The 25,454-nt window shown below is 39.4% G+C and overlaps 1 protein-coding gene and 1 long non-coding RNA gene across 3 annotated transcripts; both read right to left on the bottom strand.

Moving 5' to 3' along the window:
• Positions 1–8,934: 8,934 nt before the first annotated feature.
• LOC119266056 lies at positions 8,935–18,450 on the bottom strand. 2 transcript variants are annotated; one of them, XM_037547646.1, is made up of 10 exons: positions 18,135–18,450; positions 13,876–13,949; positions 12,402–12,457; positions 12,214–12,288; positions 12,025–12,102; positions 11,801–11,899; positions 11,647–11,694; positions 11,476–11,556; positions 10,966–11,354; positions 8,935–9,661 (listed from the first exon to the last, which is right to left on the bottom strand). In XM_037547646.1, the coding sequence occupies exons 1-9, from the start codon at positions 18,212–18,214 to the stop codon at positions 11,205–11,207; spliced, it is 741 nt and encodes a 246-aa protein (XP_037403543.1). In that variant the 5' UTR covers positions 18,215–18,450; the 3' UTR covers positions 8,935–9,661; positions 10,966–11,204. The 2 variants fall into 2 exon arrangements, with proteins under 2 accessions (XP_037403543.1, XP_037403544.1); XM_037547647.1 differs by having other exon boundaries at positions 12,025–12,099.
• Positions 18,451–24,428: 5,978 nt separating this feature from the next.
• LOC119265956 lies at positions 24,429–24,753 on the bottom strand. Its single transcript, XR_005131788.1, has 3 exons — positions 24,689–24,753; positions 24,535–24,582; positions 24,429–24,444 (listed from the first exon to the last, which is right to left on the bottom strand). It is a non-coding gene; the product is annotated as an uncharacterized LOC119265956 (long non-coding RNA).
• Between the last annotated feature and the right edge of the window lie 701 nt (positions 24,754–25,454).

Below are 25,454 nucleotides of genomic sequence, written 5' to 3'. Positions count from 1 at the left end.
AGAAATATTTGTCCATAGTAACTGATGGCAGTCTTATTTGTTTAAGACAATTATGAAAGGTCAGGCTTTATTCCAGCAGTGTTTAGAAGTTTACTGTGACAAGATGGGGAAAACCCTATTAAATAATAATATAAACAGATTTTTTTAAACGCAATAGATTGATATATAGAACTTTATTGATTCCAACATGCAGAAAAAATGTTTTCCTTGTAATAGGATGGTCATTTCAATTAACTTCAGTAGTAAGTTACTTGGAAACTATGAATAGAAAAAATATTTAAATATAATATGTTGACATCTACATTGTCCCTTAGGTTCAGGACAGTTCAGGGGATTCAGCTCTCACAGTCAGGCAAAGTGAAGAGAGAACTGCAGAGAGGAGCCAGTTAGTGAGGTTGAGGAGAAAGATACACAAGAGGAGAGAGCAACAGAAGAGCCAGTCAGTGAGAAGAGAAAAGATGATACACATGACAGTGTACAAGACAATGAAAAAGAGAATAAACTACTATACTCGCCCCACACTGGATAATTTGAATTTGTTCCTTAGGTATCATCCTCAACAAAAAGCAGCTTGCCCACTGGCAAAGAAAGTGTTCTGGTGCAAAGACGGCACCAGTAGAAAGTGGCTTACATACTGCCAGGAGAAGCATGCGCTGTATTGCTTTGTATGCATGGCATTCGGAAAGTCCACTGACAACAGTTCATTCATTACTGGCATGATAGATTGAAAACATGTACATCAGTGCATAGAAGAGCATGAAAAAAGTTTCTTACATGAAACTGTGCTGAAGCATTTTTGTTACAGGCTACCAAATCAAACATACAGAGCTTGATGTGTGGCAGACAGCATCCATCCATTTTCTAAACCGCTTCTCCGTCAGGGTCGCGGGGGGTGCTGGAGCCTATCCCAGCAGTCTTCGGGCGAGAGGCAGGATAAACCCTGGACAGGTCGCCAGTCCATCACAGGGCAGACAGACAGACACAGACAGTCACTCACACATTCACACCTAGGGGCAATGTAACATGTCCAATTGGCCTGATGGCAATTTGGGCTGTCTTTGGACTGTGGGAGGAAACCGGAGAACCTGGAGGAAACCCACGCAGACACGGGGAGAACATGCAAACTCCACACAGAGAGGACCTCAGTCGCCCGGCCGGGGAATCAAACCCAGGCCCTCCTTGCTGTGAGGCGACAGCGCTACCCACCACACCACCGTGCTGCCCTGGCAGCCAGCAAATTGCGAAAAAAGAACAGGTACGAAAGAATTGACAGATTCTGGAGCACATAGTGGATACAGTAAAGGTTATAGACAAGCGGGGGCTTAGTTATAGGGTGGAGAATGATGCAGCATATAACCTAGAAGACAGTAGTGCTGATCATGGTAACTTTCTAGAGCTTGTGCTACTACTGGGAAAGTATGATGTTTGCCTGAAAGAATATTTAACTACCAGTATTGAGAAAAGCAAGAATTGTGCTCGGTCAGGAAGGGGGAGAGGTTCTCTGGTAACATTTCTTTCTACAACAACTGTCAATGAAGTCATTGATACAATTCAACAACTCATCCAGGAATGCATTTCAAATGATGTTCAGAAGGCTGGAATGTATTCAGTTCAAACTGACACAACACAGGACATCACTTCTCAAGACCAATGTTCTGTCATTCTGAGATATGTCACAGACAGAGTTAATGAAGGAGTTGCTGTTGTTAAGTGCCAAGAAGCTACTGGGCAGTATGTTGTCATTCTGCTTCGTGAAGTACTTGAAAAGTTTAAATTGGACGTAAGCAAGTGCATTGGACATGCAACTGATGGTGTATCTAATATGCAAGGCCAGTATAAAGGTTTTTCTCCCCTAATGTCCTCTCTGTCCCCCAATCTACTGCATGTGTGGTGCTATGCCCATGTTCTCAACTTGGTTCTTGCTGACACCACTCAGGTAGTAATTGCAGGTGGATCACTGTTCTCCCTCCTTAATGACATTGCTGTGTTCTTTCGTAAATCATTCCTACGAATGAATGTATGGCAGAAGGAGAGCCAGGGCAAGAGACATAAGCGCCTCTCTCCCATTGGAGCGACATGCTGGTGGGCTAAACATGATGCTCTTAAGAAGGTCAATGGATCATTTGGCCACCCTGAAAAGGGTCTGTATGTTGATCTTCTTCTTGCATTGTCTGTCATCCATGATCGGGCCAGCATGAAGACCACAGTTCAAGTGAGTGCAAGATCATTCATAGAGGCATTGCTGAGGTATGAAACAATAACTGCTCAAATTTACCTCAGGATTTTTGAGCAGACCTCACCATGTTCAAAATACCTGCAAACAGAAAGGATGGACATTCTGTCAGCCCACAGAATGGTTGTGGCAACACGATAAAACCTGCAAGGTCTGGCCAGAGATTTGGCTTCTGTCAAAGCAACTGCAGACAGATTTGTCCAGTGGGCAAATGATAAGATACAAGAGGAGGACAACAAGACTGATGTTGTAGCAGAAATTGCACTGCCTCAGAAGAGAGCAAGAAAGACGACAAAAATGTCTGGAGAAATGACTGACAATGAGAGAGTGAGAGATCCAAACAAAGAGTATGAGGTTACGGTGTATAATCAAATCATGGACACGGTAGTTGAAACAATCCAGAGAAGATTTCTCATATATGGAACGCTTTATGTTGACCTCTCTCTCCTACACCCTAGGAATTTTTCCCAGGTCACTTCCACTCCTCTTCCAGAATCAGCCCTACAGGAACTCAGCAAGTGCTTACTCCCTTTTAACACACAAGCAACTGTTGCAAACCTGCAGAGTGAACAGAAAACCCTGGCTGTTCAGTGGGATAGGTTGAAACTGTCCCCACTGAACGAATACAAGTCCAGAACAGTGGAGGAAGTTGAAGGAGTTGAAGAAGGGGATGCTGAAATTGTGAACAAGAGCTGTTCCTCCTGCAAAAATTGTCCACTTTGTTGTTATTAGGTCCTGAGAAGGTTTAGCTTGCTGACAGATGCCTACCATATTCTTGGCCTGGTATATAAGTTTCTCCTCACACTTTCTATCTCTCAAGTGGCATGTGAAAGCACATTATCAACACTCAAGTTCATCAAGAACAGACTCAGGAGCAAGTTGTCGCAAGATCATTTGGAGGCATTTATGTTGATGGCCACAGAGAGAGACATTTTGATGTCCTTAGACGCAGAAATTCTCATCGATGAGGTTGCAGAAAAAAAGTGGCCTGCTCAGAAAATTGCTCCTCTAGTAAGGTATGTATATGATCATTTGTTGTTTCTTATGTTCTACTTGTTCTAGAGAGTCGTTGTGAAGTGAAACGTGTTTTTTTTTTCTCAATTTGCAGTTGATGTGATTGTAGTGGGCTGGTCTAGAAAAAAGTCCAGGGCTGAATTTGGGTCCCAGTCCAGCCCTGAGCACGTGTATATGATACTCGGCCAGTACAAAGCATAAGTTTACATGCTGCTCTCATGGGACACACTACCTCATGTATGCTCTCCACTCACTCTGTTTATATGTATATTATACTTGCATATTTATATTTTTACCACTATATACCATATTTCTACACTTTTTATGTAAATAATACTGTATTTTGGATGCTAACTGCATTTCATTGGCTCTGTACCTGAACTCTGCACAATGCAAATAAAGCTGTGGAGGAAGTTATAGTCCGCTTAACATGAAAACATGGTGATGAACGCGTATTACCATTAAAGTCAATTTCGTATATTCCACACAGTCCCTCGTCCTCCCTGTGACTCACTGTTGCCTCTTGAGGTGCAAAGTGGTATTACGAGACAGGAAGGGCCCAGAGCTAGCTGGTTAGCATGCTAGACGCCTGGGACATGATGTCAAACGTTATTTCTTCACATTCTGTTAATAATTTTAGTACATTTTGAATGTTTTAAACAAAAAATTTAACAAACTGTTCCTTTAATGATAAAGCTAGTCTTAGGGGTTTTTTTGTGGTGTTAATGTTATACTGTTTGTTTTGGCTTGTAGTTAGCTGGGCAAGAAGTAGCTAGCTAGCTAAAACCTGCCAGCTAATCGAAGCAGGTTTATCTTCTGACTGAGTTTCAGCTTCACAAAACCTAACAAACACAGCTGTGGTTAACTAGTTTAACAAACGCAGTTAACAATTTCGATGATCAGCTAATAGTGTAAAACGTAAAGGTTATTGTGGTTGGTTAGTATAGTGGTTAACACCTCTGCCTTCTACACTGTAGACAAGGGTTCAGTCCCCCACCAGGGCAAGGACCCTACACTATACCAATAAGAGTCCTTGGGCAAGACTCCTAACACCACCTTAGACCTACCTGAGTAAAATGATCAAATTGTAAGTTGCTCTGAATAAGAGAGTCTGCCAAAATGACGTAGAACGTGTGCTGCCGATGAAGGAAAAAAGAAATACTACCTAAATATCTCAAAGAAAAGTAAGGCTGTCACCACTTCAACCAGGGTTAAACCAAACTAAGCTTAAAGTTAGCTGGATAGGCAAGAAATAATCATGGAAATAATCACAGAGGGGGTTTTCTGTAATTTAAATATAACTTATTAGATTGAACATCCAATCATCAGCTATACACAAATACAAATGTATAGGATTTAGACCGTTATTGCCAGTGTTATTCATTAGCCTCTAATTTTGTATTATATCAGCTAACAAGATGGAGGCCCTCAGATTCTTCTAAGGGCACCCAGAAGGTTAGAGCCGGTCTTCTAACAACTTGCCAGTTTATGAACAGAGACCTACAGATCAATACAGTAAAGGAAAACGTATTTGTGATCCTGAGTTTAAAGCCAGTTTTTATTCAACTTGTAACTAATTTACAAAGTAATCTTAAACTGAAACTTTGCTTGTTTGTAAAAGTGATTTCAGAGCCACTCGGTTCTCCCTGATGGAAACTGTTTACCTTCAGTGTTTTTTGCTTATGATCATTTTAATAGACGTCAGCGTCACTAATTAATGACGTTCTATTAAAAGACTGGTTTACCAAGAGAGACACTGGAGGATTTTCACCTAAAATGAGTTCATAAAGCGAGTCTTGTTATAAAAATGATAACAGGACATCAGAGCCATAATTAATCTTTTACTACTTTTACTTTCGATACTTAAGTACATTTGAAGGCAAATACTTCTGTACTTTTACTCAAGTTGAGGTCTAGAGTAAGGACTTCTACTTTTACTGGTGTAATATTTTACCTTGGGTCTCTCTACTTTAACTCAAGTACATGATTTGTGTACTTCATCCACCTCTGCCTATCGAGTGGTCCTACTGAGCACACGTGTATCATTACTGTAGCATAGTAGCTTAATGTTTCAAACGTTTTATTGTTTTTAATGTTAATTCGGTGCAGACTCAGCTGAATATTACTGCTCCATGATAAGGTGATTTAGGCAATATTTTATATATAATATAAAAAATCCTAGTTATTGTTTTAATGCTGGTAACGTTTTCTGATAATGAGTTTTAAGCTATCAAATTTTCCTACCTACACATTTCAGTGCAGGTAGCATTGTCTGATACTGTAATTTAAACTACCAAAATATCATACCTACAGTTTGTAGATCGCTACCTGAAAATGTGTCGTACCGTAGAACATTTTGACAAGGTAGCACAATTCATCAGAACACCAGCCCTAATAGCCAGGTAGCTCCATTGCTAACTTTAGCTTGTTAGCCTGTCAGCTTGTTGTCCTTCTTATCTGATGAGTCATTTCTTTGATTTCTGCAGTTATTCTGCAGATTAGTTTGTATGAAGAAAGCTGCAGTTGTCCTGTCTGTTTTATGTCGACACAGCCATCTTTGAGCTGTTTATTGTTTTCATTTTCTTACAAGAATTTTCCAGGGAGCATGTTTGTTCTTAGTTGTGAGAAATATCCACTTTACTCACAATTCTTTACAGTAAGCAGAAAGAGGCGTTTTTGTCACCCCCTCTGGTGCAAATGGGAACTGCGCTTGACATTCTGAACATTAAACTGTACGATAACTCTGTTCTTCAATATTGTTGATGCAAAATATGAATTTGTCACACACTCCTAACCTTTACACATCTGCTCTGACCCCCAAATGATCGTTCAGTACAGTTTTATTGAAGTCAAAGCAGGCAAGTCTGAAACTTGTAAATCTGTGGAATGTCGCTTAAAATACTCTCAATAAATTATGAATTCTGAAGAAAAAACATCTCAAAAGTTGGTTAAATAAAAATACAGTAAAAGAAATTTTACAAAAATGTGCCTACGTTCACAAACATTCAATGCTGTGTTTTACAGGACATTGTCTCCAAAAGACAGTCAAAGAGAAGATGGAGATGAACAGTGAAAACACTGAGCACTTTTTATAGCTTGTTAATTTTGATGTTAGGTTTCATTGACTTTACTGAACCAGTTCTTTCAAACTGTCCTTAATTCTCACCTCACCTAATGTTTCACCTCCTCCATGAACAAAAACGTCTGATTATGCTTTCCTCCAAATAGTTTCTGTCCGTACATAGTCAGATTTTAAAAAGGGTCCTTTTCAAGGAATAATATGGATAAATATCATAATTATTCATCAATGTAAATGTAATGAGCCTTCAGTGTCCCAGCATAGTTTCAATTTCTTACGATTTCATATATTATGAATATATACGAATGATAACCTTCACTTTAAAGTACATTTTGTACATTTTATAACATTCGTTTTCTTTTATGTGGAGAATTTTGACATGTCTGAGGTGCTCATTGTGAAGTTGTCTTTTTAAAATTTCTAGATTTTCTTGAAGGTTTAAAGATGTTTGTTAATATTTTAGACATTTAGATTATTCATGAAATTAATAAGATGTTCACACATGTTCAAGATTTGCTTTCAAATCTGTCATCTTGGGATATGTGACCCTTTGAGAAAGTGACCTTAGACATTAGTGACATCACACCAGTCATATTGTCTTCAATGGACTGAAGACCTGCTGCACGTTCAGTAAATATAGAAATCAATTCAACTTTATTTCTCACATTTTTTATATAATTAGCTGAGGTCAAACTGAAGATGTCCACCATGTCACGTTGAAATATTGAGTTGATTAAAATAATTTTAGAATATCAAAATTGATCTTTGAAACAAAACAAGGTGGTCTTGAACATTTCAATGGGTCTGCAGCTGTAGGTCAGCCATGTGTTCATCATTTGATAACTTTAGCTAAAATGGTCCCCCCTTTCATTGTCATTGATAGGGTGGACATATTCGTGACATTTCTTGGTTGTTTTCTTCAATATAAAATAATAGTTTCTATTAAATGTTAAACTACAGATGTTTAAGAGTCAAACTGTTATTTCAAGTATTTTAAAACAGGTGTTCATCCTGTCACTCATCACACTGTAACAAGAGCACTTAGTCAGCGTGACCAAAACACAGACACACTCAGTCCCTCACTCACCCAGTGAGTAAATATGAAATGTTGTAAATATGTAATATTCGCCTTTGTCACCAGAGGTCAGCCTCACCTGAGAACTGACTTGCTTCCTAGTTACACCTTGAGCTGTCTCACCTGCAGCTCATTTAGCTCCCTTTATAAGGACCTTCACTCACATTAGATCTCTGTGAGGTGATGCCAATTAATCTGCATACCAAGCCTTGTTTCTTCTCCACTGTTGGTTTACTGAGACCTTTTTCCTGAACTCTCTGACTCTGCTTTTTGATCTCCCCTTGGTTTCACTGCTGTTTTGTGATTTTGATTTTTATTTTGACTTTTTAGACTGTGTCTGACTCTGATTCTGTTTTTTGACCTTTTTATGTGTTTTTGAGTAATTACAGGAATTATGGATTCCAATCCGACTAGAGACTCTACCTTACAGTTCTTTTCCACCTCGCCGTCTTAATGTTTTATTAGAATAAATCAGGAGTTCTTCACAGAAACAAACCATCAGGATTGCTTTATTATGCAGAACAGTTTGTAATTCATTTTTCTTGCATTTTTGTTCAAAGATGTTACTGTTACTATATTTGTTTGGGGGGTGTTGGATGTGGATACGGTGGGGAAAGAAACAAATTTCATTTCCAGGGGCCGTAAGAGTTACTGTTGAAAACAGGACACCATGTTTTCTCTGAAAAACTCTATAGTTTCTACAACACCTTGTAAACATTTTTATGTTGTCTTTTTCCATGACCGGGTGGAACAACATGTGGCTGCGTCAGAAGATGGTGACTTGTCATTGCGAAATAAAGTGTTTAAGCTTCACACAGACGTTTTCTGTGTCTTTTAGTCTTTTAGCGATGATGAATATTCAAAGTAAAACCTTAAATCATGTTTTGAAAGTCCTGAGGTTCTAAAGGCACAGCATATGATGATGACCCTAGGACTGCTAAGCTAACGGTGCTAACAAACACAGCAATTTAATAGTGACTTAAACTGTTTCCACAAATATGCCAAAATCTTCATTTACGTGCTTTGAATTATGTTGATAAACTACCTGAACTCAATAAAAACAGTTTAGTAGAGCTGCCTGGATATTCCTTATGTACACTTTCAATCTTAAACTGGAACTACATTATCATCTGCATAATGTCCTGCTTTTCAGTATTATTCCTTCTTTAAACTCTGGGAGGATTTAATGCAGGAGTGTGCTGTAAAATGTCAACATGCAGGTATGTAGCTTTAGCACAGTTCTATCTAAGGTTTAAGACCTAAAGAAAAAAGAAAAATTAAAATGAAGAAAAAGCTGTATATCCAATTATGATCAAACCTACGAAAATGAGGAGCTGTCATGTAGCAAAACCAACAGAAGAGGACTTTTATTTTGACAGAAGGTAAAAATTAGAACAAGGTTATTTGTTTGTAACATTGAAATAAATTCAGACTTCAGTGAAAAATATTGTTAGGGTTTGTAAAAATTCTGTAATTACAATTCACAAAACAGAAATAAAGATTATTATATGCTGCTGAAACTTGGAACTATTTTTGATTGTCAATAATTAATTATTAACTTATTTTTTTTTTAACTTAATCAAGTGAAAATCCCACTTGAATGATGATTAGTCCGAGCATGGATGCCAAACTGTTAGTTGTAGATAAACTGCAGAACAGTAACTACAGCCAACAATCTAGAACCCAGGCTGGGAAGCCTTTTAGCGGGATCTCAGGAAAGAGTCCATGTTCATTACACAAAGCAGATTCACTGCTTAAACACAAAATCCTCTGAGCTGGTTAGTAGCTTGTTGTCTGATGATGAGATGAAGCAACATCTAACTCAGTCCATGGCTAGGATGATGATGATGATGATGATGATAACTGAGATCTTGATGTGTATGATGGGAGCTGTGATGCTGCTTCTGCTGATGAAGACAAAAATCGGATGATGACAATGTCCAGTGGTGATGATGGCACTGATCTTCTCTTCATGGGTCCTGATATCTCTAATGGTCCTGGGTCTGTGGCCAAGACAATAATGACGATGTCCATAGTGATCCTGCTTCTGATGAAGTTAAATGCTAAAGATAAAGTCCAGTGATGGCTGATGGTGAAGTCTCTGAAGGTCTTGCTGCACTTCTTGTCAAGGCTTCCTTTGACGTACATCCTCTGATCTGGTCCAGAAACAGAACAGTCCTCTTGTCCAGAGTTTCTTGATGACAGTTGGAGTCACTGCTGTCTAGAGCCTCTAATCCAGGAGGAATGATGCACTGGGACCCTGAATGAAGAACATTGAGAAAGAATGTAAAAGACAGAGTAAAGCTCTATTCAGACGGGTTTAGTTTTCCATGAGGAGGTGGGGCAATGACCGTTCACCTCAGGACATCTGTAATGTTTATGAGTGATTCACACAGGACAAGAAATCTCAGGCTAAATCACAAAGATGGGAGTGGAGTTTTCACAAGATACGATACTGTTTTACCAACATTTCGAGTCACACAGGATTAATATAACCTGAGGTGATTTTTATGGCTCATTTTACAGAAGATAAAAGGCATCAGAATCTTTACTGATACAGAAGTGAAAAGCTGGTAAAAATCACTGAAATGGGACTAAAACCACTGGGAAACGCTAGTAAAAGTCACTTTATCCCACCTCCACTAATCCCAACTGAATAGGGCTTAAGATATTCTAAACATGGTTAAATAAAATGTAACAGATGTAATATTGTCTGAAATCTGTGAATATTAAACAGAGAGGAAAGAACAGATGGGAGAGATCTAAAGTGCTCCAGATAAAGTCATAAATATTGAATTCAGAGGTGTTTTCGCCTTTTACCCAGTTATTTACACTGAATGGAGTTTATGAATCTCTGTCTTTTAACCTTAAAACACAAATACAGGTTCTACTTCTGAGAGAGGAATTAGATTAGCTCAAAATAACTACAAAATAACTCTCATCTACTGATGTACTGTTTGGTCAGTATTTGAATTAAAATTTCTCTATAATGAAAAAGTTCAGATTTAACCAAAGTGATTCAGAGAGGTTTGATGTGAAATGCACTGTTTTAGACAAACTCTGTTCACAGTGGAACCAGATGTCTGAGTTTAATGCCTCTTAAAGCTCTCTGACAGAAGGTTATTACATGAGTTGTTTATAAATACACTGTACATATACATACATACACAGTAGTTCTGAGATAACGTCATGGACTAAAACAATTGTTTATGCTTTTGTGGTGGAGGGGCACATGAAGGGAGTTGTAAGGCAATATAGTCCCTAATGAAATCTTATTTTTATAGGTATGCAACTGTTTTACTGTCACAAAGATTAGATATAAAACTTGTGTAGGTTTCCTACTTTGGATGGTAAATAAAATGCCTACATTTGCACTGTAGACATCACAAACCCTGGTGTGTATCAGCAGCGATATAAAGAAATCTAAACCTTCGCATTTCTCTACAATGAACCATTTCACATCACACCACTCTGAATGACTTTGTTTACACTGCAATGATTCAGTCATGCAGAAAATTTGAACAATTACTTTTATTCCCCTTTAAAATAAACATAATTTCATACCATGTCTCCAGTCTAGAGATGAGTAGATGTGATGATCCACCGTCATGCTCTCAGAGATAAACATCCAGGGGCTCTCCTAGTTACACAGAAAACTGCATCTAAAAAAGACACACACACACACACACACACACACACACACACACAAAATGTTAGAAAAAACAACATAATTGCATTACAAAAACTACAGTTACTATGATAAAGAAATGTAAAAATATATATGATATTAAAGTGTAGAGTGATTAGAAGCCTGGTGGGGGTCCTCTTGGTTTCCTGGAAACCGTGAACGGTGCCGGCGTCTCAAGGATCCGTGTGTTGCTGGACTGATGACTCCTGCAACAGCCATCTGAACCAATGGATACCATCCTCAGCGTCTTCGACACTTTGGTTTGCTGCAAAACACACATAGAGAAATGCTGAAAATGCTTAAATTTATATTTGACATGATTTTACAGAACTACTATGTTACAATCTATTAACTGAAACTGCAGAAGCGCACAATGAAGTACTAACCAGAGTAACATTCTGCAGTGATGTCTCCACTGATTCAGTGCGAAGGTAGATGGACGCCTCGTTGATCGATGTTCCAATGCGCTGAATGAGCAGATGAGATGTTCATGAAAATTTCTAAACGGGTAATCTGGTAGCAAAAGTCTTGCAGTCCAAATGAGATTATAGCTTTACCTTGATGCAGGCCACAGCAGCCACAGTACCGAAGTGCTGAGGAGGAAGCTGTAAAATCAGTGAACACCATGAAGTTAAAATAAAAAGGCAGTAAAACAGACAGAGACGGCAGAATATATCAAATGATGAACTTGCTCCAAGAACTGAGTCTCACCTCCGGGAACAAATGATAAAATTCGTTGCTGAGCACCCACCAGTGCTCAGACTCCAGGCCCTCACAGATGGTCCTGTGTTGGAGCTTCAACTCCACCAACTGCAGGAATCATGTGAAAACATCTCATTAACTTCACCATCGTCACATTCAGAATCAAACTACAAGTCAGTGAAGTGTTTGTGCTGAAAAGTGTATTATTGGCAAAATAATCAGCTGAAACGAACCTTCGTGCTGTCAAAACGTGGCTGTGAGAAGGTGTAAGCAAACATCCTGTTTGCTCTGTGCAAAGCTTGGCAGGGCTGCTACAGGGACAGAGGAGAATCAAGTGTTTAGGGGCGACTGCAGTACTAATCAGATATTAGTGGGAAAAAATCTTTCTTTGCATTTAATCTGTGAGAAGAGCAGAATTTTACCTCAAATCTCACCAGCGCTACACAAGAAAGGGGTGGAATTAAGACCGCCTGCTGCCAGCTGAGCACAGAAACCTCCTACAGCAGAGACCAATACATGGTTAATACATGGACACTGGTGTAGTCAAGTATGAATGAACTTCATCTTCATGATCTTTAGCCATTTCAAACTGATAAGTAAGAAAGACCACCTGTGGCACGGGGGCACAGCCTGAAGGTAAGATGACCAGCTTGTGTTCCTCCGTTCCTGAGGAAAAGAGTTTAAATAGTAACTGGCATGTTCAGGATCCTGAAGGGCTTTACAGTGTAAAGAGTATCTGCAGCACTGCTCAAAAACTCTCCTGAATGAAGGGCAGCTGAAGGGTCACTATGAGCTGACCGTTTGTTACTCTGGGGTCAAATTACAGAAACATCTTAACATTGAAATCTTATCTGTTTAGTATCCATGACAACTTCAGTTAGGACTGACTTTAGGACAAAACCTATTCCAGGACAACAGTTCGTGATCTTATCCTAACTCCAGATCAGAAAACAGTATCACAGAAACATCCTGACTAGACAAATTTTCTTTCAGTTTGTGGAGATAAAAACTAATTAGATGTTGTAAACAGGACAATAATCTGGGTGGTCTGAGGGTGGACCAGCAGTGGCTAACAGTCAACCAGGTGTTGACCATATCAAGCCACTGGACCAATACATGCTTAGTATCTGGGCTGTGGCAGGCAGCATAGTTCACTACTAATATAATGACGTTACATTAATTCATGCTGCAAAATTGTGATTTGACTTTTGAGATGTTTTTGTTTTTATGAATGTGCATTTAAAAATCCCAGACACTGCAGACTCGATCTACACCGTCTCCTCTTATGGACTTTGTGTGTTAATGTTGATGAAAACTCGCCTAATAAGATATTTCAGTGATGGTGGTGAATAATGAGGAGACAGAGCTGGTCGAGTGTCTGTTTATTAGGAGGAACAACGTTAGCGCTGCTGGTTAAAAACGTCTGGGAACCAGAAACTGACACCGCTCTGATAAACAGCGCCGAGCGCTTTCACTACATTCACAACTTCCAGTTTATCACACTTTAGTTTGGACCTTTTCACATCAGTAACTGCAGCTATCAGACAAACTGACTGACATTTTTCACATTATTGTCACGAAGTCGTTCCGGCTGCGCACGTGTCGTCTGTTGCTAGGTAACACCAACTGATTAGCTTTAGGCTAAAGTTAGCTAACGTTACTGACACAAAACAAAACTCAAATCTGTAAAATAAGTGAATAAGAGAGCAGAAAGCTGCAGTAGTTAGTCAGCTTCTCCGTTAAGTTTTAAATACCGGCTCGGTTCGGGCTGCTGAGTGTGAAAAACGGACATTAGTGAGCTCTTGGTGTGAATCAGATCACGTGATCCCTCCGTATCACCCAGTCTCGGCCTGTTAAAGTCTTCAACCAGTAACTTAAATAAAAAGTGCATTTTTTAAAAGCCTTCATCCCCAAAACCCCTTCAGACCTGTTTTATACTGAAACAGGCCGTCAGCTGTAGCTGCTGCAGCTCAGAACTCGCTGTCGGGACCAGCAGCACTAAGTTTCTCTCTCCGGCCGTTTTTCTACATCAGGTGTCTCTCTTAGCGCTCTATGCTGGCAGAAATATCCGCTCGCTAACTCACCGTCGCAGCCGTCCGTCTGGGTCGCTGCATGTTCGTCCCTCGTCGTCCGCTGTCCGTCCTGGATCCGCCGCCACCTGTAAAAAAGAAAAGCAGACGTTACAGCTGCTGCTGAGATGCCAGCGGCACAAAGAACCGCTGGCCGCAGCTGAGCGCTGAAGATGAACGCAGGAAGCTTCATCTTAAAGCAGAGTCCGGTGGTTCGTCGTGAGTGAGAACTCAAGAGAAAGCAGCTTGATCGTTTGGGTGTCGGTGAACGACTGAACGATTTTAGACTTTCAGCCTCTTCGGGGTTCTATGGAACGTTCTTTCACCTTGGTAACGTTCTTTAGTTCAAAACATGTTTATGTTATGTGACAACAGTGTTTGTAACATACAGTCCATTATACTTCACATCTCACCTCAGCTCAGTGAAGTCCCATCAGTGTCTTGATTTGTCACTAATTCAGCAGACACGTAGCTCTGATCACGATGCAGTCTAAGGCAGATACGTTAACTACTCATTTACTGAGTTGAAGAGCTGCTTGTTGCCTAAACTTTTCACCAGCAGTGCATCTTTCCCAAATAACTGTCCCCATTTTGAGGGTAATCTAAACCAATGAAACACTAACATATTAAAATGCTTGGACTCTTGTACAATAAAGGGAACCCTGGATGGGTGTCAGTCACAAGCTGAACTTGATCAGGCTTTTTTGTCTTTGACACACTTTCACATCACCTGCAGAACCACCTCTTTGTAAAACACAGTTCTAGATTAACACAGTAGCTCTGTGTAAAGGTGTTTTATACTGTATTTACTGTAAAATAGCTCTACAAGTGGAATCAAATCAGAGCATAAACATGTTTATAAAACAGTTTAGTGGAACTACATGGATATATTTACACATTTAATCTTAAACTGGAACTACATTGTCATCTGGTTAGAAGTTGCATGTAAAATTTTGATAAACCTACAAAAATGAGGTGTCATATGATGCAGCAAAATTAAGAGGACTTTTATTCTAACATGTTCTTAAGAAAGAGTTGTGACCCAAAAGAGACCCCAAGTGAACTTTATGTTCAAAGCCAAGGTCAATGGCCCTTTCATGACTACTGAAAAACCTTTTTTGAGATTCAGTTTGAGATTCAATGTGAACAAAGGTTTACATTGGTGTCAGGGATGAACTGGCCATAGGGAGTACCGGGACAATTCCCGACAATTCCCGGGGGGCCGATCTGTGTGTGTGCCGCTCTGTGTGTGGAGAGCTAAAAATTGAACCCGATTTAAGTATTCTAATATCAAAATGTGAATTGGTCCACAGTGCATGGCCATTAGCCAACCACAGACAAGCCGCCAACCCCAGCCTAAAATGTAATCACAACAACTGTGAGCAGTTTAAAAAAAAAAAAACGAAAAAAGAACCCACGTTAGTAATTAAGGCAAAATGGAGACAACGTCGAAAAAGCACAAAGGAGGGGCTGAAAAGGCATGAGATAAAAAAAAAAAAGAAAAAACTAAAAAGAGACGCAGGAAAATGCATGAAACTGGATGAATTGCTCAGCTGTCGGACTGAGGACGAGCAAAATACAGAGGTAATGTCCAGAGTGCCTTTGCTTCGTCAGCTAGCTTGCTAACTATGTTTGCCCGTTCGTGCAGTCACGCATGAGAAGGCCCTGTCTCAAATGACGCCTATACCCTACCTAGAACACTACTTAAAAATGAAAAACATTTCAATAAACCGTCATTAAATGTTAAATATGGGGTTATATAAACTATTCCTGCATATAAGTGGCTTTTGATCAGACGTATTTTGCACTGTTTGGGTGGAGATTCTGCCATTTCTTGTCCAACATTGTTCATAGGGCAAAGGAAGTTATTTGAGACAGTACCATTAGTCTCTGATCCTCAAGGTGGACACGGAGAGTTTAATTTAGGAGATTAATCCATCCATCATCATCTGCTTATCCGAGTCCGGGTCGTGTGGGCAGCAGTTGAAGCAAAAAGGGCCAGACCTCCTTCTCCTCATCCTTACAAGATGCCCGAACCACCTCCACTGGCTTCTCTCAACATGGAGGAGCAGCGGCTCTACTCTGAGCCTCTCCCGAATCGCCGAGCTTCTCACCCTATCTCTACAGGAGAGCCCTTAAGATTAAGCAGTGCTTATTGTCGTTCAGAAATATTTGTCCATAGTAACTGATGGCAGGCTTATTTGTTTAAGACAATTATAAAAGTTCAGGCTTTATTCCAGCAGTGTTTAGAAGTTTACTGAGACAAGATGTGGAAAACCCAATTAAATAATAAAATAAAACAGATTTTTTTAAACACAATAGATTGATATATAGAACTTTATTGATTCCAAAGTGCAGAAAAGATGTTTTCCTTGTAATAGGATGGTCATTCTAATTAACTTCAGTAGTAAGTTACTTGGAAACTATGAATAGAAAAAATATTTAAATATAATGTGTTGACATCTACATTGTCCCTTAGGTTCAGGACAGTTCAGGGGATTGAGCTCTCACAGTCAGGCAAATTGAAGAGAGAACTGCAGAGAGGAGCCAGTTAGTGAGGTTGAGGAGAAAGATACACAAGAGGAGAGAGCAACAGAAGAGCCAGTCAGTGAGAAGAGAAAAGATGATACACATGACAGTGTACAAGACAAAAAGAGAAAAAGAGAAAAAGAAAAAGAGAAAAAGAGATTAACTACTATACTCGCCCCACACTGGATAATTTGAATTTGTTCCTTAGGTATCATCCTCAACAAAAAGCAGCTTGCCCACTGGCAAAGAAAGTGTTCTGGTGCAAAGACGGCACCAGTAGAAAGTGGCTTACATACTGCCAGGAGAAGCATGCGCTGTATTGCTTTGTATGCATGGCATTCGGAAAGTCCACTGACAACAGTTCATTCATTACTGGCATGACAGATTGAAAACATGTACATCAGCACATAGAAGAGCATGAAAAAGTTTCTTACATGAAACTGTGCATTTTTGTTACAGGCTACCAAATCAAACATACAGAGCTTGATGTGTGGCAGACAGCAAATTGCGAAAAAAGAATAGGTACGAAAGAATTGACAGATTCTGGAGCACATAGTGGATACAGTAAAGGTTATAGACAAGCGGGGGCTTAGTTATAGGGTGGAGAATGATGCAGCATATAACCTAGAAGACAGTAGTCAGGGTATATACAGAGATTCTTAAATTGAATTTAATACCTTTTTAATACCTACAAAATATTTTTATTAAGTTGCCAGGCTATAAAGCCTGCCTTCATGGCATTGTGGAGTGTATGTAGTCCACAGCTCCCAACCATTATCACTTGAGCACCTCCATGAAGCTCAGCATGCTCCTTTTGAGGGAGATCTAAGAACTTAAAATTTACATTGGGGCCATCCATTCCGACCGACAGAAGCTGCCTCATGTTCAACTGTGCAACACATTCCTGTGAATCATCACACAGAAGAAAGATTGGATGAATAAACACTTATTGTCGAAGTAAACTGCATATACAGACAAACAGTAATGTATGTTTCAAATTGAACATTTAGACAACATTAGCCTATACTTACAAGAATAATTATCCTTAAGTAAAACATGAGCCAGGTGTTGGGTAACATTTGACAGAGATGGATATGTCAGGACAAGGCTTGGGCAGTATACATTTTTTCATAGCGCGGTGTACTCTTGACTGCCGGTATTTACGTTTACCATGACTGTCTTATGTTGCAGAATGGCATACTTTGAGGTGAGAGTGCAATATCGACGTATTGCCATCTCTAACACAGCCTTTTTTGTAACAGGAATTAGCTACGGTCTCCTGAATAGGAGTGCTAGATGTCCTAATATTTACTCTAAATAACCAGTGAGATTATATAAATATAATTCTATGAATACGATTCTATGTTTTTTGCGTGGGTGTGACGCCAACAGCTCCCATATTTATACACGAGACAGATAGTTGACACTTAACCGAGATAGCTAGCTTGCTAACGTTAGCACGTCAACCGATTTTGCCTGAGTAACAATGGGAGTATGGCTAGTATGCGAGCTAGCTCGCTAGCACGTCAGGACTTCAACTTGCATATTGTTTCAAACGAACGTGAGATTGAAATGTTCATTTTACATGACAGTAGTAACGTTGTCTAGCAAGGTGACATTTTATTGAGATGGCGATTCATCCATTTAAAAGCATTGCCATGGCCATCGCTAGCGTTTTGGTTACCTTACGATCAGACTGATCGCCCAAGCCTAGTCAGGAATGATTAATAAGAAAATAAACTTACTTTGATGTGCTGCAGCAGGTCATCAGCTGTTGCATGTCCCAGGAATTCTGAGCCAAAATATCTTGACCTGACACAGCCATCCTCCAAAAAACGAATATGTATGTCCATCTGTTTTTTTTTTTAGGATTGGTTGAGGCTCTCGTCAAAAATTAGAACGAACGGCCGAGCTTTGTTTATGGTCTTCACCAGTTGCTTCTTGAAACACGGCGCAATACCAAATTTGATAAAGTAAGCAGTTTTATTCTTGCCTAACGCGGAGGATTTCGCCATGTCGGAGTCTGGAAACATATTGCGAAAAAGCTCTCCAATGCCTTTGTTAGAACTGAAAGAGTGGTGTTTCGTTTGGCCCAAACACCACAGCTCGCAACGTAGCGGCAGTGGTGACTGGGCATTGGGTCTGCTGCTGTCTGGCATCTGAGCACCTGTTGACGATGCTATCGTTTGGAAAACTGCTGGCAGTAGTCCGGGTAGGGAGAGCAGTTGACTGGCGCGTGCGAGAACAAACATCAGGTCACGTCATATCACTGCTAGCAACATAAAAATAAATCTAATTTAAGGAATTTTAGGAGAAAGGCCTGCACTTAACACACATTCAAAAACGTCTAGGCAGTTGGATGAGGGTTCGAAAATTTAATACCTCGTCAGATGAAGCTTATTACTTTTTAAGTAATTTTTAATGGCCTTAATTTTGGCCAACTGAATTTACTACCTTTTAATACTTTTTACAACCCCGCGGACACCCTGGTAGTGCTGATCATGGTAACTTACGTCCTCTAGGGGTAGGACGCACAAAAGTTTTAAGTGAGTGCCCACTCAGCCTCAGACCAAACAAACAATACAAAAACAACTAAGTAGAGCAGATTGTTTTATTTATTCTTAACAGCTCTAAAGATTTACTAAATTCTGGAACAAATGACAAAAAAAAACAAAAAAAAAAAACAGGATTTTAAAAGCTTCAGGATGACCCCAGGCCAAAACAACAAACAAATCACCTAAAAAAAAAAAAGATGTCTAACTTACCCTGAAAAAAAAAACCCAAAGAATATAAAATACAAAGAAACTACCCTGCCTACTCTTTTCCAAAAACAGAGGCAAAAGTCCCAACAAAAAAAGGCAGGTCACCCCTACTAAACATCATAATTTTACAACAAGAAATTTGGTCTGTGCTGGTGGGCATCCACTGGAGTAGCACATGTCAGCTCAAACAGGAAAAAGAAAGGTGCAGCTCCCGACTGCCAGACAAAGGGCCCTTTTGAAATTTCACGCCATCAGATCTAACCAATAGAAACTGCACAACTGGGCGGAGCAACAAGCAGCCAACTCAGCAGAGCAGCCAATCACCACCAAAACACCTGACCTGAAAACAGACCAGAAACAAAACAGATCAGACCTACAAAACACAGAACGTAACACCCCCACCACCAAAATCAACATACCATGTGATTCAAACACATTAAGCTCGAGAAAGCTCTAGACCCCACGTACACCTCAAAATGCTGTAATGCCAGCGGTAAGGCCAGGGCTTCCCTCTCAATTGTGCTATAATTAAGCTGATGTTTTAAAAACTTCTTTGAATAATAGCACACGGGATGGTCAATACCGCTCGAATCCTCTTGTAGTAGGACCGCACCAGCACCCGTCGCACTGGCATCCACTTCCAACTTGAAAGGATGTGAGAAATCTGGAGCAGAAAGCACAGGAGCATTACAGAGCAACATTTTCACAGATTCAAATGAGGTATGACAGGACGTGGACCATACAAATTCACAGGAGGAACGAAGTAAGTTTGTCAAGGGTAAAACTACATCCAAAAAATTTCTGCAGAAGCCACGATAGTACCCCACTACCCCAAGGAACCTCCTGAGTTCCCGCTTGGTGCGTGGCACAGGAAAATCCAGGAAAATCATTTGATAACTTTAGCTAAAATTGTCCCCCCTTTCACTGTCATTGATAGGGTGGACATATTCGTGACATTTCTTTGTTGTTTTCTTCAATATAAAATAATAGTTTCTATTAAATGTTAAACTACAGATGTTTAAGAGTCAAACTGTTATTTCAAGGATTTTAAAACAGGTGTTCGTCCTGTCACTCATCACACTGTAACAAGAGCACTTAGTCAGCGTGACCAAAACACAGACACACTCAGTCCCTCACTCACCCAGTGAGTAAATATGAAATGTTGTAAATATGTAATATTCGCCTTTGTCACCAGAGGTCAGCCTCACCTGAGAACTGACTTGCTTCCTAGTTACACCTTGAGCTGTCTCACCTGCAGCTCATTTAGCTCCCTTTATAAGGACCTTCACTCACATTAGATCTCTGTGAGGTGATGCCAGTTAATCTGCATACCAAGCCTTGTTTCTTCTCGCCTGTTGTTTTACTGAGACCTTTTTCCTGAACTCTCTGACTCTGCTTTTTGATCTCCCCTTGGTTTCACTGCTGTTTTGTGATTTTGTTTTTTATTTTGACTTTTTAGACTGTGTCTGACTCTGATTCTGTTTTTTGACCTTTTTATGTGTTTTTGAGTAAACAGGAATTATGGACTCCAATCCGGCTAGAGACTCTACCTTACAGTTCTTTTCCACCTCGCCGTCTTAATGTTTTATTAGAATAAATCAGGAGTTCTTCACAGAAACAAACCATCATGATTGCTTTATTATGCAGAACAGCTTGTAATTCAAGTTTTTTTCTTGCATTTTTGTTCAAAGATGTTACTGTTACTATATTTGTTTGGGGGGTGTTGGATGTGGATACGGTGGGGAAAGAAACAAATTTCATTTCCAGGGGCCGTAAGAGTTGCTGTTGAAAACAGGACACCATGTTTTCTCTGAAAAACTCTATAGTTTCTACAACACCTTGTAAACATTTTTATGTTGTCTTTTTCCATGACCGGGTGGAACAACATGTGGCTACGTCAGAAGATGGTGACTTGTCATTGCAAAATAAAGTGTTTAAGCTTCACACAGACGTTTTCTGTGTCTTTTAGTCTTTTAGCGATGATGAATATTCAAAGTAAAACCTTAAATCATGTTTTGAAAGTCCTGAGGTTCTAAAGGCACAGCATATGATGATGACCCTAGGACTGCTAAGCTAACGGTGTTAACAAACACAGCAATTTAATAGTAAATTAAACTGTTTCCACAAATATGCCAAAATCTTCATTTACGTGCTTTGAATTATGTTGATAAACTACCTGAACTCAATAAAAACAGTTTAGTAGAACTGCCTGGATATTCCTTATGTACACTTTCAATCTTAAACCTAAAATTAAGAAAAAGCTGTTTATCCAATTATGATCAAACTTACGAAAATGAGGAGCTGTCATGTAGCAAAACCAACAGAAGAGGACTTTTATTTTGACGTCCTTAAAAAAAGAGTGGTGACCCAAACAAGATCCAAAGTGACCTTCATGGTGCAATAAAAAGGTTAGTAGCCTTTCCATGAGTAAAAATATAAAAGCTGTAATTTGTCAGTTTGTCAGTCAGGTGATTTGACCCCAGGAAACCATCAATTTTTTTTATAATGTTCATATATTTAAAATAAAATGCATGTATAAATGTAAGTTCAAGAACAAAGACTACTTTATAATTAGTCATAATTTTGATTCAATATTAATTATTATTATTATTTATGCCTGGTTCCACCACCTGACATCACCTTGGAGGAAAAACTGATCTTGTTTAAAATCAATTTATACCTTTTATAGCAGCTACGAAACAAATATAAATACATTGAACAGATTCTCACAGGCATAAAAATGCACCTCATCTTTTTATGATGAGAATTTTTCAAATAATTTTGACAGTAGGTAAAAATTAGAACAAGGTTATTTGTAACATTGAAATAAATTCAGACTTCAGTGAAAAATATTGTTAGGGTTTGTAAAAATTCTGTAATTACAATTCACAAAACAGAAATAAAGATTATTATATGCTGCTGAAACTTTGAACTATTCTTGATTGTCAATAATTAATTATTAGCTTATTTTTTTAACTTAATCAAGTGAAAATCCCACTTGAATGATGATTAGTCCGAGCATGGATGCCAAACTGTTAGTTGTAGATAAACAGCAGAGCAGTAAGTACAGCCAACAGTCTAGAACCCAGGCTGGGAAGCCTTTTAGTGGGATCTCAGGAAAGAGTCCATGTTCATTACACAAAGCAGATTCACTGCTTAAACACAAAATCCTCTGAGCTGGTTAGTAGCTTGTTGTCTGATGATGAGATGAAGCAACATCTTCTGACTCAGTCCATGGCTAGGATGATGATGATGATGATAACTGAGATCTTGATGTGTATGATGGGAGCTGTGATGCTGCTTCTACTGATGAAGACAAAAATCGGATGATGACAATGTCCAGTGGTGATGATGGCACTGATTTTCTCTTCATGGGTCCTGATGTCTCTAATGGTCCTGGGTCTGTGGCCAAGATAATAATGACGATGTCCATAGTGATCCTGCTTCTGATGAAGTTAAATGCTGAAGATAAAGTCCAGTGATGGCTGATGGTGAAGTCTCTGAAGGCCGCTTGCTGCACTTCTTGTCAAGGCTTCCTTTGACGTACATCCTCTGATCTGGTCCAGAAACCGAACAGTCCTCTTGTCCAGAGTTTCTTGATGACATGTTCGAGTCACTGCTGTCTAGAGCCTCTAATCCAGGAGGAATGATGCACTGGGACCCTGAATGAAGAACACTGAGAAAGAATGTAAAAGACAGAGTAAAGCTCTATTCAGACGGGTTTAGTTTTCCATGAGGAGGTGGGGCAATGACCGTTCACCTCAGGACATCTGTAATGTTTATGAGTGATTCACACAGGACAAGAAATCTCAGGCTAAATCACAAAGATGGGAGTGGAGTTTTCAGAAGATACGATACTGTTTTACCAACATTTCGAGTCACAAAGGATTAATATAACCTGAGGTGATTTTTATGGCTCATTTTACAGAAGATAAAAGGCATCAGAATCTTTACTGATGCAGGAGCGAAAAGTTGGTAAAAATCACTGACATGGGACTAAAACCACTGGGAAACGCTAGTAAAAGTCACTTTATCCCACCTATACATGTAAAACTAATCCCAACTGAATAGGGCATAAGATATTCTAAACATGGTTCAATAAAATGTAATAGATGTAATATTGTCTCTGTGAATCTGTGAATATTAAACAGAGAGGAAAGAACAGATGGGAGAGATCTAAAGTGCTCCAGATAAAGTCATAAATATTGAATTCAGAGGTGTTTTCGCCTTTTACCCAGTTATTTACACTGAATGGAGTTTATGAATCTCTGTCTTTTAACCTTAAAACACAAATACAGGTTCTACTTCTGAGAGAGGAATTAGATTAGCTCAAAATAACTACAAAATAACTCTCATCTACTGATGTACTGTTTGGTCAGTATTTGAATTAAAATTTCTCTATAATGAAAAAGTTCAGATTTAACCAAAGTGATTCAGAGAGGTTTGATGTGAAATGCACTGTTTTAGACAAACTGTTCACAGTGGAACCAGATGTCTGAGTTTAATGCCTCTTAAAGCTCTCTGACAGAAGGTTATTACATGAGTTGTTTATAAATACACTGTACATATACATACATACACAGTAGTTCTGAGATAACGTCATGGACTAAAACAATTGTTTATGCTTTTGTGGTGGAGGGGCACATGAAGGGAGTTGTAAGGCAATATAGTAATTACTTTTATTCCCTTTTAAAATAAACATAATTTCATACCATGTCTCCAGTCTAGAGATGAGTAGATGTGATGATCCACCGTCATGCTCTCAGAGATAAACATCCAGGGGCTCTCCTAGTTATGCAGAAAACTGCATCTAAAAAACACACACACACACACACACACACACACAAAATGTTAGAAAAAACAACATAATTGCATTACAAAAACTACAGTTACTATGATAAAGAAATGTAAAAATATATATGATATTAAAGTGTAGAGTGATTAGAAGCCTGGTGGGGGTCCTCTTGGTTTCCTGGAAACCGTGAACGGTGCCGGCGTCTCAAGAATCCGTGTGTTGCTGGACTGATGACTCCTGCAACAGCCATCTGAACCAATGGATACCATCCTCAGCGTCTTCGACACTTTGGTTTGCTGCAAAACACACATAGAGAAATGCTGAAAATGCTTAAATTTATATTTGACATGATTTTACAGAACTACTATGTTACAATCTATTAACTGAAACTGCAGAAGCGCACAATGAAGTACTAACCAGAGTAACATTCTGCAGTGATGTCTCCACTGATTCAGTGCGAAGGTAGATGGACGCCTCGCTGATCGATGTTCCAATGCGCTGAATGAGCAGATGAGATGTTCATGAAAATTTCTAAATGGGCAATCTGGTGGCAAAAGTCTTGCAGTCCAAATGAGATTATAGCTTTACCTTGATGCAGGCCACAGCAGCCACAGTACCGAAGTGCTGAGGAGGAAGCTGTAAAATCAGTGAACACCATGAAGTTAAAATAAAAAGGCAGTAAAACAGACAGAGACGGCAGAATATATCAAATGATGAACTTGCTCCAAGAACTGAGTCTCACCTCCGGGAACAAATGATAAAATTCGTTGCTGAGCACCCACCAGTGCTCAGACTCCAGGCCCTCACAGATGGTCTTGTGTTGGAGCTTCAACTCCACCAACTGCAGGAATCACGTGAAAACATCTCATTAACTTCACCATCGTCACATTCAGAATCAAACTACAAGTCAGTGAAGTGTTTGTGCTGAAAAGTGTATTATTGGCAAAATAATCAGCTGAAACGAACCTTCGTGCTGTCAAAACGTGGCTGTGAGAAGGTGTAAGCAAACATCCTGTTTGCTCTGTGCAAAGCTTGGCAGGGCTGCTACAGGGACAGAGGAGAATCAAGTGTTTAGGGGCGACTGCAGTACTAATCAGATATTAGTGGGAAAAAATCTTTCTTTGCATTTAATCTGTGAGAAGAGCAGAATTTTACCTCAAATCTCACCAGCGCTACACAAGAAAGGGGTGGAATTAAGACCTCCTGCTGCCAGCTGAGCACAGAAACCTCCTACAGCAGAGACCAATACATGGTTAATACATGGACACTGGTGTAGTCAAGTATGAATGAACTTCATCTTCATGATCTTTAGCCATTTCAAACTGATAAGTAAGAAAGACCACCTGTGGCACGGGGGCACAGCCTGAAGGTAAGATGACCAGCTTGTGTTCCTCCGTTCCTGAGGAAAAGAGTTTAAATAGTAACTGGCATGTTCAGGATCCTGAAGGGCTTTACAGTGTAAAGAGTATCTGCAGCACTGCTCAAAAACTCTCCTGAATGAAGGGCAG

The sequence above is a fragment of the Pygocentrus nattereri genome, chromosome 18, assembly GCF_015220715.1.
Source record: "Pygocentrus nattereri isolate fPygNat1 chromosome 18, fPygNat1.pri, whole genome shotgun sequence".
Classification (NCBI taxonomy): Eukaryota; Metazoa; Chordata; class Actinopteri; order Characiformes; family Serrasalmidae; genus Pygocentrus; species Pygocentrus nattereri.
The sequence above is the reverse complement of the archived record's forward strand: the minus strand, read 5'-3'. Positions and strand labels throughout refer to the sequence as shown.

Excerpts from the sequence above, each read along its gene's own strand:
- LOC119266056 (XM_037547646.1), bottom strand. The coding sequence starts at position 18,214 with ATGGCTGTGTCAGGTCAAGATATTTTGGCTCAGAATTCCTGGGACATG. Across the intron at positions 12,103-12,213 it reads TAGCGCTGGTGAGATTTGAG|CAGCCCTGCCAAGCTTTGCA; the intron begins GTAAAATTCTGC and ends CTGTCCCTGTAG. Across the intron at positions 11,695-11,800 it reads TTTATCATTTGTTCCCGGAG|CTTCCTCCTCAGCACTTCGG; the intron begins GTGAGACTCAGT and ends CTGATTTTACAG.